The following is a 13,873-nucleotide window of genomic DNA, read 5'->3' as shown; positions in this document are numbered from 1 at the left end:
CTTTTTTCTTTCTTACTTCTATAATATATAACTTAAAAAATATAAAAATAATTTGTATTAAATGCGATGTTAAACTATAAATAATACATAAGTAAAATATAAATAATATTATATGTAACTACCGAATATCTAAGTTTAAAAAACATAAAAATAAATTTATATAAATTACAACTGTAATATAAATATAAAAAAACATCGGAATATTTTATACACAATCTCTCAAAATATTTATTACATTACATTCGTTTTTAATAATCGTTTAATTCATAAAAAATTTAAGAGCAAAATTTGCATTATTGTTAAAGTATGCATTATTGTAATCACTTATTTTACAATTTAAAATTTTACAGTCTGAATCTTTCACATTTAACTTTTAGGGAAGGCTTCAGTTGCCTACATTCAAGACTTCAGTTACATACATTTGCCAACTGCTTCGTTTGCACAACATTTTGATGACAGCCTCTTTTGCCGACATTCTCGGTTGCCTATATGTATTTTTGTACACATGAAAAAAATAAAATTGCGGAAGTACGATTGCGCACATAACACTATTGCACACATAATATTATTACACATATGTACATTGCACACGACTTTATTGCACACATGCTCATTGCACACATATAATTATTGCATACATAAAAATTGCGCATATGACATTATTGTGTACATGCACATTGCACACGTAATGTTAATTCACACATATTGAACACATTGCACACGAACAATAAGAAAATAGCTTTTGCACATATTTACTGAGGGCGCGCATCGTCTCGTCCTTGAATGATACTTAATAAACTTAAATGCATATATGGCAAGCGATATCTTCCACAATAATCGATTTATTATATATTGTTTTGATGAAAGTTGAAAAGAAACTATCGTGTATAATTCAGAGGTTAATCGCGAAATGAAGAAATGAATAATTTTGAAGTACAGTGTTTTCTAAAAAACATGATAAGCTCTTATCTCATAACCGTATTGTGGTTAGTTCTTTCTTTGAGAAATTTTTCCATAAAATTTACTAGAGTCTCGTATAAAAGAAGTAAAAGTAAAAGAAGAGGAATAAAATGTTGTTTTTTAAATCAGTTATTTTAATTTTTGGTATCAGATAAAGTTTAAAAATCCTTCGATAATGGGGAGAGAATCTGATTTTGGAACAAAAATTGAATATACGATCTAGAGATATTATGTACTTCTATTCATCAAATTGTGACAAATTTTAACAAAAGAAAAAGGATATTAATGAAAATGATATTTTAAAATAAATTTTGCATCTTTTTATAAGAATTAAAAAATTAATTTTCTACATACAATAATATACTCACACAATTGATACCATTACGCTAACTATCATCATGAAGACAACAACATTTTATCTGCAAATTTTATAAATCAAAAAGTATAACGAAGAAATGTAAAATAATGGTATATAAGTTAAAAAATATCAGTTATATTAATAAATCTATTAATATTAAATCCAAATATTTTTAAATCTATGTTTATTATTGGACACATTTATAATAATAAAGTGTTTTCAGGACATGATTCGATGATGAAATATTAATATTTAAATTTGTAAAATTTAAGATAGATTTCATATTCTTTTTATATTTAATATTTTGACTACGCTTAATTCGATTAATTTGCAATATTTTGTTAATATTACAAAGCTTATGTATAACGTAAAATAACATTTTAAATAAGTATAGTACTAAAATTTAATAAAATAATAAAGATAAATGAGCATTTTTACGTGCATTGTCTTTTTATATATTATTACTAATTGTAAGACTGAGTCTGTTATTGTTTGAGAATTATAAATTTGTTTATAACATAGTAGCATTTTATAATTCATTCAACAGCTTATTTTCGTTACGAAATGATTTTTAATAATTGTAACAGTAACGCCTTATAAAATAAAATCTTTCTTATTTAATTTTTCTACCCTTTACATAAACTGATACTATATTATTATCATTGCCGGAATATATAAATCTTTGGAGTTTTTCCTCGAGTGTATATTCTCTGAAGTTATCCAACAAGCTGTTTCCTGCTTCCAAATCTATGACGAGAGCATCAAATTCTTTGCCTGACATCAAGTTACCGATTTTGTCCTCAATCGAAAGCGCTAAACACAGTCAATATACACTTAGATTGAAAATTATAGTATATATTATTATATAAAAAGACATATTTTATTATGATAATTATCGTAATATGTATTCGAACCTTACCTTTAGCATTTCCTAATGTTGCCATAGAGAAGACATCTTTATAATCTAACGGTACATAATTATGTCTCGTTAGATGTAGAGAATTTGATACGTGTAAAGCCGATCTCATTTCATCCAAGATGCTGTAACTTGATCCAGCTGAAACATCTGAGAGAAGATACATTTATTATTAACATTATAATAAACATTATATCGATTAATTTTGCATTGAATATATGAACATTATGTCCGATTAATTATTACATTAAAATGTTGATTCATGTTTATTATTGAATTTTATATCAAAATGTGTCATTATTAATATAAAATTTTTACAAAATAAAATTCTTGCCTGTTCCAAGACCGACATCGATATTATTAGCCTTTAATCTTCGCACATCGCAAAGACCGCTTTTCAGATTTATATTCGAAGATGGACAGTGAATTATACCTGTTCCTCGTTTTGCAAGTATGGGAAGTTCACTATCCTCAAGATAGGTTCCGTGTGCTAATATTGTCTGTAAAAATACATTAAATCTGTTTTATATACATATATTTAGTCTGAATATCTCTATTATATAGGAGAATAATAAATATAGTATCTTTCTTTCACCTATTTAATAAATTGACAAAATATAGTTAAGTCTTACCTTGTTGGTAAGAAGACCAGCAGATTCAAAAATAGCTGTACATGTGGTTTCTCCGAATGCTCTTTTTATTCCTTTTGCTTGGTTTTTAATTTCAGCAATGTGACTCTACAGAAAATGAAAAACATGTTAAATTGATATCAATATATGAAAAATATTACGCGAGTGTAATATACCTGTATATGTAAATCTTTTTCTTTAGCAATCTTTGCTAGAGCTTGCAATAATTCCATGCTGCAGCTCAATGCATGTCTTGGCGTGATAATTGGTCTCACAAGGGGATTCTATAAGAAATTTTGAGTAATATGACGTATTTTTTGTTTACGTGAGATTATGTATTAATCTAAAATTTTCTATTTACACACACACACACACACACACACACACACACACATATAAAATTAGAAAATTATAATATATTATCTTGTCACAATGTGCAGGAAATAAGACATAAATTTGCATTTACTCCTATTTCTTCGACAGCTTTTATAAAGGCCTTAGTAGTCTCGATTGATTTTTCCGTGCTTTCGTAATATCCATTATCCCGTGGAACGTTTATGTTTGCTTTTCCGACGAAAGCCCGTTGACCAAACTGTGAACATTTCTCCGCGAGAATCATAGATACCTCGGTATACAAAGATGAAAAATAACATGCTGTTGTTGTACCAGTTTGTATAGTTCGTTTCTGTGTAATAACAATTAAAATAATAATCAAAAAATAAGAATATTTTAGGTCAGATACAGTTATTATTTTATAATAATGTACTATATATATTATTTATAGTATTATTTTATAGTATTATTTTACATATTATAGTACTATTTTGTATTATTTACATAGCATTATTTTATATTGCTATATAAATATTGTTCTTTGATAATATATTATGTTTTTCTTTTACATACCACAACCACTTCAAATACTTGTTTTACCAATTTTTCATCAGTAAACTGCTTCTCCAATGGATAAGTATAGGTCTCCAGCCAGTCTAAGAGAGTTTTTTCGTAACCCAATCCAAGATTCGGAAACTGCACTGCATGAATATGGCAATCGATAAATCCAGGTATTATAAATTGTCCTGGTGATAAATTATTAACTTGGTCTGCATGAAAATCATCTATCTTTTGTCGATCTGTTGTTGGATTTTCCATAACATCAATAATCTATATATCGTATGATACAGATGTTAATAAAGATATTGTTATTGTTATATATATTTTATATATATTAGATAAATTATTAATAAAACAAAAAGTAGTAAAGGTAATATATGGAATACGTTAAATACTTTTACGTATAATAAATACGTTAAATACGTTAAATACCTTGCCATCTTCGACAAGAATTGCAACCCACTTCTTAAAAATCACTTCTCCATTTTCATCTGCATGAATCATAGGACCAGAAAAAACTTGCCGAACCATTGTGCAGTATTTTTTTAATTATTTCTATTAATTATATAAAATCATCACTGAAACAATAAAACGTGTACATTATCATTTGCTAAAGCTTTAAAATATTTTTAAAATATTTTTATTTATCTTTATATTTATAAATATATCTTTCTAGTATATGACTATCATAAAAATATTTTTTCATCAGGAAAACTATAAATAACAATTTTTTTCTTCTATTTTTTCTTCTATCTTCTATTTTCTTATATTATATTTTCTTATATTATTATCATGTTCTCATAATTATGTACTCAACCATAATAATAAAAAAATAGATAATTGTGTAAATAACTTTACTTCTATAAACGTAAGTAAATAAAAATTTTCATTACTTTCAAATATAATATCAAATACAATATCACTCAATTTTTCACAAACTACTCGGTTATAAAGTGTTTCAGTCTTTTAATATCAAAATTATTTAATAAGATATGATATGTGTTATCACAGCATGTGATTATTATAGCAGAGATTATTGTAATGTATTGCGATGTAAAAAAATAATAACGTTGTAAAACAGCTGATTTGATCTAAAAAACATTGCATTTAATTACGTTCAATATCAGATTATCTTTTTCAATTATACGGGGGCCACATGACATATCTTTGACGCGATCTGCGATCTCTATCCGAAAGATAATTTCAATATTATTGGGCATCAGATATGGAGAACTGTACCACACAAAAATTCGCAAATAATGTATATATTAATGTATGATAATGTAAAAAATATTTTAAAAATATGGGTTAAATTTTATTAATTTAAATACTTACTTATACGTGAGAAATCATTCCCATGCATCATTGTAAGATTACAATAACATCGCAACAATATTTTTCTGCAAGATTGCATCATTGCAGAAACATTGTGAAATGTTGCTACAATATTGCTGCAGTATTGCAGCAACAGTAAAACATCGGCTTACGGAAATATTACAATGTAACATTGCAGCAATATATGCGATAATACTTTGTGTATATTCATATGAGCATAATATCTTTACGTACGAAAAAATAATAAGAAATTAGACATATAAATGTCAAAAACACGATATAATTACGATATAATTAATTATAATTAATTTATGTAGATTTTTTATATTATCATAATAACGAAATTACAAAATGTAATCCAGTAAGAAATCATGTTGAAAAGATAACAACTTCTTAATCAAAAAGATAGATTCGTTGATACAAACAAAATTTTGATTAGAAGTTTTCATGTTCTTTAAATTAGATCTCTATGAAATGTTTATTTAAAGATTCATTAACTGTTTATGTTTATGAAACCTTTGTTTTTTATTAAATATAAATATATGACTATCTTACATACACTTGGATAGAAAAAATAAAAATAAGTAAATAAATAATTTTATATTAAATTTTCTTTATTTTTTGATTATCATCGTACGTCTTTATTACTGTAACCTATTACTTATCTTGCTCTATCATAAATCAAGATTTTCGTTCACGTTTTATTCTAAGAAACAAAACTTTTAAATTTTAGACATAAGCAACAAAATATTACGAGAGTAATCTCAAACTATTGTGCATGAATCGATCGAATCGCACGTCTCTAAGAAAGAATTACACACATCTCCCGAGGACGTGCATAATCGGCTCGTTTTTTAATAATACTTAATGAAATTGAATACCTTGAATACCTAGCAAGCGATATCTTCCACAATAATCGATAAGATATAACCCAACCCAATCTGTGTTGCGAGATACACTTCACTTTGCATAGATAGTTACATATCTATATGGAATTATGCAATAATTGACTTTTCTTGCGATAAATGTATTAGTGAACTTATGAAATTTCTTTTGTTTATGTCTTTTTAATAAACAATGACCGTCGACTAAAATCTTCACAACATTACTCAAAGTGATGATCTTGATGACATATGAGAATTATTGAAATCGGAAGGTCGTCCGTATAAGTAAATAATTACCGCATGTTGCATATAATTCGAAAATTCTTTTATTAATAACTTTTTAATAAACAACGAGCGACTAAAATCTTTTGAATGTTACTCAGGACAGTGACTTTGACATCATATGTCAAGATCATGACGATTCGATTTCCCCGGTGTCTTTTTCTAAAGTTTTACTACAAAAACATTACTCTCAATCTTATTTTATTTTTGCCCAAACGAGTGTCCGAGTAAATTTGGAAAAATTTCTGAAATAAATAATCGCATTAGTTATAAAAAAACAACTTATCATAAGTGCAATCTTACAACCAGAAGACATTGTACTTCGAAATTATTCATCTATACATTTTGCGATTAATCTATGAATTATGCGAACGTTTCTTATGAATCTCTACCAAAAGAACATACAATGACAGTGTGTTCCGCTCTCCTGCGGGGGGCTCCACTTTCAGAAGATATTACTTAACTCAACCCATGTTTGTGATGCGGGATACACTTCCCTTTGCATAAAAAGTAACAAATGTAACATTTTTCGCGCACAAGTAGTTTAATATCTTATCATATTTTGTTGTTAAAGCGAGAAACTCGTAGAACTTCAGGTTAACTGTACAACAATCTGTTTTGTATTAATTCATCTTTTCTTAAATATTTTTAAAGTCATAAGAAATATCAAAAACACAGAAACACAGAAACAAGAAATATCAAAAACACAGAAACCTATCATTGTTCCACTCCCTGATTAATTCCATTTCTTGAAATATTTCCATTTAGACCTCGTTTCGCACTGACTCAGGGATGGCGTGGGGTGGACCTCGCTTTGTATATAAAGTTAAAATAGCCTAGGGCTTCTTAGAAGTTAAATCAACATTGCTTAGGAATTCGTATAGTCGAATATTGCATATAATTCGTGGAAATTCTTTTGTTAATAACTTTTTAACATAAACAACGAGCGACGGCTAAAATATTTTGAATGTTACTCAGGACAGTGACCTTGATAACATATATCAAGATCAAGACGATTCGACCCTGTCGATGTCTTTTTCTAAAGTTTTACCATTCATACATTTGCGAGTAAATATATGATTTAATGTATGTATCTAATAAAATATCATACAAAATTTTAAAAAATTCCAAAAGCTAAACGGATTATTTGGCACAATCTTCCATCTTTCTTTCTTTCTTTTTTTAATTTAACATTCGGTTATAAAATTATTAGAAATACTATAAAATTTTTAGTTTTTAAGATAAAACAAAGAAAAATAAAGGAAGATTATAGGAAAACTCTGAAAATTTAGAAGAATAATTCTCTAAGCCCTTTTAAAAAAATATATAATTTTTTCAAGCGAATGGTTTGTATGTGAAGTTACATAATACCTACAGAATTATAACATATTATTTTCTGTTGACAATCAGCTTTATTTAACTGACCAAAAAAATTTATATGACATGCTGTTTAACATTTATTTACTAAAGTTCACTTATTTTAATATGTTCAACACATTATATTTATGGATGTTACCATATTATTGACCATATTTTGTTCGGCAATGACAGTATACAATTGAAAATTCCAGAATTTCCATCACTATTATCTCCATCACTATTATCTCCTGAATCGTCAGCGTCCTCACTTGTAACAGTCGATATCATTCCGATAGCCATTATTATCATGAAAACAAATATAAGTTTCATCTGCGAATGTTATAAATCAAAAATTAATAATAACGAAGAAATACAAGATAATAATACAAAAATTAAAAAATATCAATTATATTATTAAATCTATAATATTAAATTTAAGTGTTATTAAATTTATGTTTATTCTTGGGCATATTTATGATAACAGAATGCTCTTAGGAGATGCCTCGATAATGAAGAAGACTCAAATTGATAGAATAGAAGACAGATAACATATTGTTCGTATATTTAATGTCGCTTAAATCGATTAATTAGCGATATCTTTTTACTGTATATAAGTTCTTTTGTATGTAGCGTAAAATAATATTTATTTGGTAGCTATTTTATATGTCAGTTATTGGTCAGCGAGCGACCTTTTCAAGGATCCTCCATGGCAATCGGCATTGAGTCGAGCAAGATACTAACATCGCTCTGAAGTCGCATATCACTGTGTTGAAAAACAGCATTAGGTGTGAGATCTGGATACCTCAATGGTCTAAAGCAGTTGCCCGGAAAGCGAAAGACTCGGGTTCGATTTCGATCCAGCCACTTGCACCTCGCATATTTCTAGTCCGCGAATATTGTTTTTTAGCAATTATTCGTTGGGCTGAAAAATGTGTGAATGCTTTTTTTACAGGATATGCGTCGATACCGTTGCTACGAATGGATTCTGTCGCTCGTTGATTAAATGGGAGTATCGACACGTCCGACCTGCTCTTACATACATCTCTATCTTTTCTGGACGGATAGTTTATTGATTTGATAGATATTGTGATAGAGAGTTCATGATTCGGAATATCTTTATATTTTCTATATTTTTTTAAAAGTGAATTATATATATTAGAATTAATTTTTTTTTATTGAAAATAAATGATTATTTTGTTTTAAAAAAGTGCACTTTTAAGTTAAAGTCATCTAATAGAATTTAATGTATATAATTTATATATTTGATACTCACTTTTAATCCTTCTTCGAAAAACTTGTAATGCAAATTTCAAGTTAAATTGCAATGAAAAATTGCACGTTAAGTTTTGCTATACAATGACGTACCAATATTCGGTTCTTTATTTATAAAACAGTAAAATAATTATATAAAATTGCATATGTTATTAAATTCTTTCGCAACAAAGTAATTTCCAACTAATTGCAACTTTTACAATAAATTATCTGCAAATAATGAACTTTTTATCTTGGTGCAATTAAATTTTAAAACATCATTTATGATAAGATATTGTGAGTTTAAAAAATACTTTTAAATTCTTATAAAGAATATATGAAGAAAATATTTTTTATTAATTGTTTAATTCAAAATAATATATGTAAAAAGTATATTAGAATTGATCAATATAATTAATCAATATAATTATTACATAATTTAACATATAAAATGAAAAAGAATTACTATATATGTATATATATGTATAAACTGAGATATACAAGTGCATCAAATACGAGAACATTGCATTCAGATACATTAATGATTTAAGTAATAACACTTACAAAATTTTGAATAAATATTTTTTTGAGAAAGATAAAGATTAAGAGAGAAATTTGTATAACAAAATTACTTAATGTATATGTATATTATATCACTATATTATTTTTTTAATAACTTATAAAAATAATTCCAAACATCTAAAGAATTTTTTATTAATTACAAGCACTTTTATTGTAGACGTAGAATGACGTATAATGCAATTAATAGAGGCAATTTTGGACATTAATATCAAATAATAATAATATTAAAAATAATAATATTGTTTAAAAGTAAGAATATAATAATAATAATAATAATAATAATAATAATAATAATAATAATAATAATAATGCTTAATAACAATTATTATTATCATAATGACCACAATGACACGCATAACCATGAAATTATCAAACATGACGAACATATAATGGAGCCATAAAACATAATATTTTAATACGTCCTAAGACATCCTTATTATCGAAAGATCACCCTTCAAATAACTAAAAAAATTCTAACGTTGCACGAAAATAATTTCTCCCATTTCAACTGTCACGGCGACTTCCAATGGCCATGCATAAAATGAGACAGATATCGGCTTGATACACCCTGTGAAAGACACTCTTATTATCGAAAAATCACCCTTCAGATAACTAAAAAAATTTTAGCTTCGCTAAAAATAATTTCTCCCATTTTTGCTGTCACACACGGTGACTTACAAGTGTCACGCACAAAATGGAACCGATATTGGCCCGATATATCCTGCGGAAAATATTCTTATTATCGAAAAATCACCTCTTGGACCATTAAACAAATTCTATTTTCTTCAAAAATAATTTCTTCCATTTCTGCTGCTACACATGACTTTTAAATGCTACGCACAAAATGGGCCCGACATTGCTTCGATATATCCTGCGGAAAATATTCTTATTATCGAAAAACCACCTCTTGGACCATTAAAAAGATTCTAGTTTCTTCAAAAATAATTTCTTCCATTTCTGCTGCTACACACGGCGACTTCCAAGTGCCACGCACAAAATTGGACCGATATCAATTCATATAAAGACATTGTTGTACGCCGTAAATGTTTATAAACTTTTTTCATAATTTATGTCAGAAATTTTAAGTAAATAATGTATATTTAGTACTAGTCGATATTAAGACCGATATCAGACCGATATCAGACCTTGCGGAAGACACTCTTACTACAAGTGGCACGCATAAAATTGGACAGCTAGAATTTTTTTAATAATTAGAAGGGTGGTTTCTCGATAATAAGAATATTTTCCGCAGGATATATCGGACCAATGTCGGTCCCATTTTGTGCGTGGCACTTGGAAGTGTGTGACAGTAGAAATAGAAGAAATTATTTTTGACGAAGGTAGAATTTTTTTAGTTATCTGAAGGGTAGTTTTTCGATAATAAGGGTGTCTTCCGCAGGGTATATCGGACCAATGTCGGCCCCATTTTGTGCGTTGCCTTTGGAAGTCGCCGAATTTGACAATAGAAATGCGAGAAATTATTTTTGGCGAAACTAGAATCTTTTTAATTATTTGAAGGGTGGTTTTTCGATAATAAGGGTGTCTTTCGTAAAGCGTGTTGAAATATTATGTTTTATGCTATGCTATATTGTACTATTTTACATATATATGATGTATTTTGTTATTTATATGTACTTCCTAAAAATCGCTCTAGGAACTTTCCAAACTTCAACGATACTTTCAGCTCGATAAAATGATATTAAAACGCATATTATCATCATAATAACCATAATGACATCCATCACTATGAAATTATCAAACGTGACTAACATATAATGGAGCCGATTCTTATCGCGCGATAAAATGATGTAGTTAAAACGCTTTTTAGCAACATTATTACAATAACCATAATGGCACCCATGAGACTATTAAACATGACTAACATATAATGGAGCCAATACTTATCGTACGATAAAATGGTATAGTTGAAACGCTCTAATGACATGTTATAAACTTTTTTCTTTCTTTTTTCCATATTATATAAAAAAACTTATATTAAATGCGATGTTAAACTGTACATAATACATAAATAAGTAAAATGTAAATAATATTATGTGTAACTATCGAATATAATAAGATTAAACAACATAAAAATAATTTTGTATAAATTAAAATTATAATATAAATATAAAAAAACGTCGGAATATTTTATACACAATCTTTCAAAATATTTATTGCATCGTTTTTAATATTCATTTAATATTCATTTCTTCACGAAGAATTTAAGAGCAAAATTTACATAAAATATGCATTATTGTAATTATTGACTTTACAATATAAGTCTAAAATTTTACAATTTAAATTTCTTTTCTTTAACTTTCATATACTTATATGCTTGTATACTTTTATACTTATATGTTTATTAATTAACTTTTACATACTTATATGTTTATATACTTATATATTTTACAAACAACAGTCTGTGGAATATATATTTTGCTAGGTCTCCTATTCCTTCTGATTTTGATGAATTTTTGTTATATAGTCCATTTGATTGATTTTGATCTTTAGTTGATTGACTTGAAACCATTAAAATAACCTTCATCATGAGGTAACAATATTTAATCTGGAAATTTTATAAATAAAAAAATTATAATAACAAAGAAATGTAAAATAATGACATATAAGTATAAAAATATTAGTTTTATTACTAAATATATTAATATTAAATCCAAATATTGTTAAATCAATATTTTTTATTTCAGGAGATAATTTAATGATAAAGAAATATTAACATTTGAAGAATTTAAGATAGATTTTATATTCTTTGTATATTTGACATTTTAGTTACATTTAATTCGATTAATTTGCGATATTTTCTTAATATTATTACAGAGCTTGTATATAACGTAAAATAACATTTTAAATAAGTATAGTATTAAAATTTAATAAAATAATAAAGATGAATGGAAGAAGAGTATCTCTACGTGCACTGTCTTTTTATATATTATAACTAAAACTTAGTCTATTAATGTTTGAGAAGTTGTAATTTTTTTTTCTTTTTTACTTTCTCTGAAAAATTATTTTAAATATTTTTAAAATTTTGTTTTTTTCCACCGATATAGAGCATAGACTGCGCTATTCGTAACTAAAAGTTTAGTGTATTAAACAGTGTACTAAATGTGATCAGATAAATTGAAAGAGATAAAGTGGGAATACGTCATTTCTCTTTCTTTCTAAGCGTTGAATAGAAAGTGATAGAGATTGGTTCTCTTATCCTCCTTTTTGACGATTGTTTGATCATTTTAAAAAAAAACTTAAAACTTAAACCACTTAAAACTTCCAAGTACGCGATTTCTCGAAAAATATTTACTTAAATAAAAAAGAAAAAATAACGAAAGAGTCGTACAGAAAATTAAAAGATCTCTTAAAATGATTTACCATCTGATCTCTATTGTCATTTAAAATTTTTGAAGGGATATATATATAGCTATCTTGATGAAGATGATAAAAAAATTTCGTTGCATTGAATATACTTAAATGTCTCCCTCAAAATCAAAATTGATGTGTGAAACATTGTGAAATTTTGCTACAACATTGCTGCAGTATTGCAGCAACAGTTCGCTTACAGAAATATTACAATGTAACATTAAAAAAATAATAAGAAATTAGATTTATAAGAGCCAAAAATAAGATTTAATGTGTTGATTTTTTATATTATAATAATAACGAAATTATAAAATGCAATCCAGTACGAAATTATGTTGAAAAGATAAATCAACAACTTTTTAATCAAAGAGATCAGTTGATGTAGACATAAAATTTTGATTAAAGATTTTTGTGTCCTTTAAATTAGATCTCTATAAAATGTTTATTTAAAGATCTATTAATCGTTTATAAAACCTTTGTTTTTTTATATATAAATATAAATATATGACTATCTTACATACACTTGAATGGAAAAAATAAAAATAAATAATTTTATATTAAATTGATTTATTTTTTGATTAGCACTGTACATCTTTATTTTTACTGCAAGCTATTATTATTTAACTTGTTCTATTATAAATAAAGATTTTCGTTTGTCTTTCATTTTAAGTTATTTTGATTTTTAATCAGATAAAATTTGAAATTTGCTCGATGAGATACATAATTTGTGATTTTACAATTGCAATAAAATTATGACATAGAGATGTTAAATACAACAAAATTTAAAGTTTTTAAGATAAAACAACAAATTTTAACACATTTTAACGCATTCAATATAAATTTTTTATATATTATGGAAGTAAGAAAGAAAAAATTTTATAAAGCGTTACTAGAACATTTCAACTATCTTTTTATCGTACGATAAGTATTGGCTCCATTATATGTTAGTCATGTTTGATAGTTTCATGGGTGCCATTGAAGTTATTTTGATAATGTTGGTAATAAGCGTTTCAAGCAAAACTTTAGGAAGTTCATCGTTGAGTATCACTGTTCA

At 26.4% G+C, this 13,873-nt stretch overlaps 1 protein-coding gene and 1 long non-coding RNA gene across 2 annotated transcripts; both read right to left on the bottom strand.

Annotated features, from left to right (window-relative positions):
* Positions 1-1,764: 1,764 nt before the first annotated feature.
* LOC105249113 (guanine deaminase) lies at positions 1,765-4,353 on the bottom strand. The gene is made up of 8 exons (XM_025413336.1): positions 4,190-4,353; positions 3,770-4,027; positions 3,330-3,548; positions 3,040-3,147; positions 2,867-2,971; positions 2,569-2,734; positions 2,238-2,384; positions 1,765-2,131 (listed from the first exon to the last, which is right to left on the bottom strand). Exons 1-8 carry the CDS (start codon positions 4,286-4,288, stop codon positions 1,932-1,934), a joined length of 1,302 nt encoding a protein of 433 aa, XP_025269121.1. The 5' UTR covers positions 4,289-4,353; the 3' UTR covers positions 1,765-1,931.
* Positions 4,354-7,650: 3,297 nt separating this feature from the next.
* LOC112639462 lies at positions 7,651-8,985 on the bottom strand. The gene is made up of 2 exons (XR_003123515.1): positions 8,891-8,985; positions 7,651-7,947 (listed from the first exon to the last, which is right to left on the bottom strand). It is a non-coding gene; the product is annotated as an uncharacterized LOC112639462 (long non-coding RNA).
* Between the last annotated feature and the right edge of the window lie 4,888 nt (positions 8,986-13,873).

Source organism: Camponotus floridanus, unplaced genomic scaffold, assembly GCF_003227725.1.
Source record: "Camponotus floridanus strain SB8 unplaced genomic scaffold, Cflo_v7.5 scaffold11, whole genome shotgun sequence".
Taxonomy (NCBI): domain Eukaryota; kingdom Metazoa; phylum Arthropoda; class Insecta; order Hymenoptera; family Formicidae; genus Camponotus; species Camponotus floridanus.
This window is presented reverse-complemented; position numbering and strand designations above follow the sequence as displayed.

Bases quoted from the DNA above. Each gene is read 5' to 3' on its own strand.
- LOC105249113 (XM_025413336.1), bottom strand. From the start codon at position 4,288: ATGGTTCGGCAAGTTTTTTCTGGTCCTATGATTCATGCAGATGAAAAT. The intron at 3,148-3,329 runs GTAAATGCAAAT...AATTTCTTATAG, and splicing joins AAGCTGTCGAAGAAATAGGA to AATCCCCTTGTGAGACCAAT. The intron at 2,972-3,039 runs GTATATTACACT...CATTTTCTGTAG, and splicing joins AAAAAGATTTACATATACAG to AGTCACATTGCTGAAATTAA.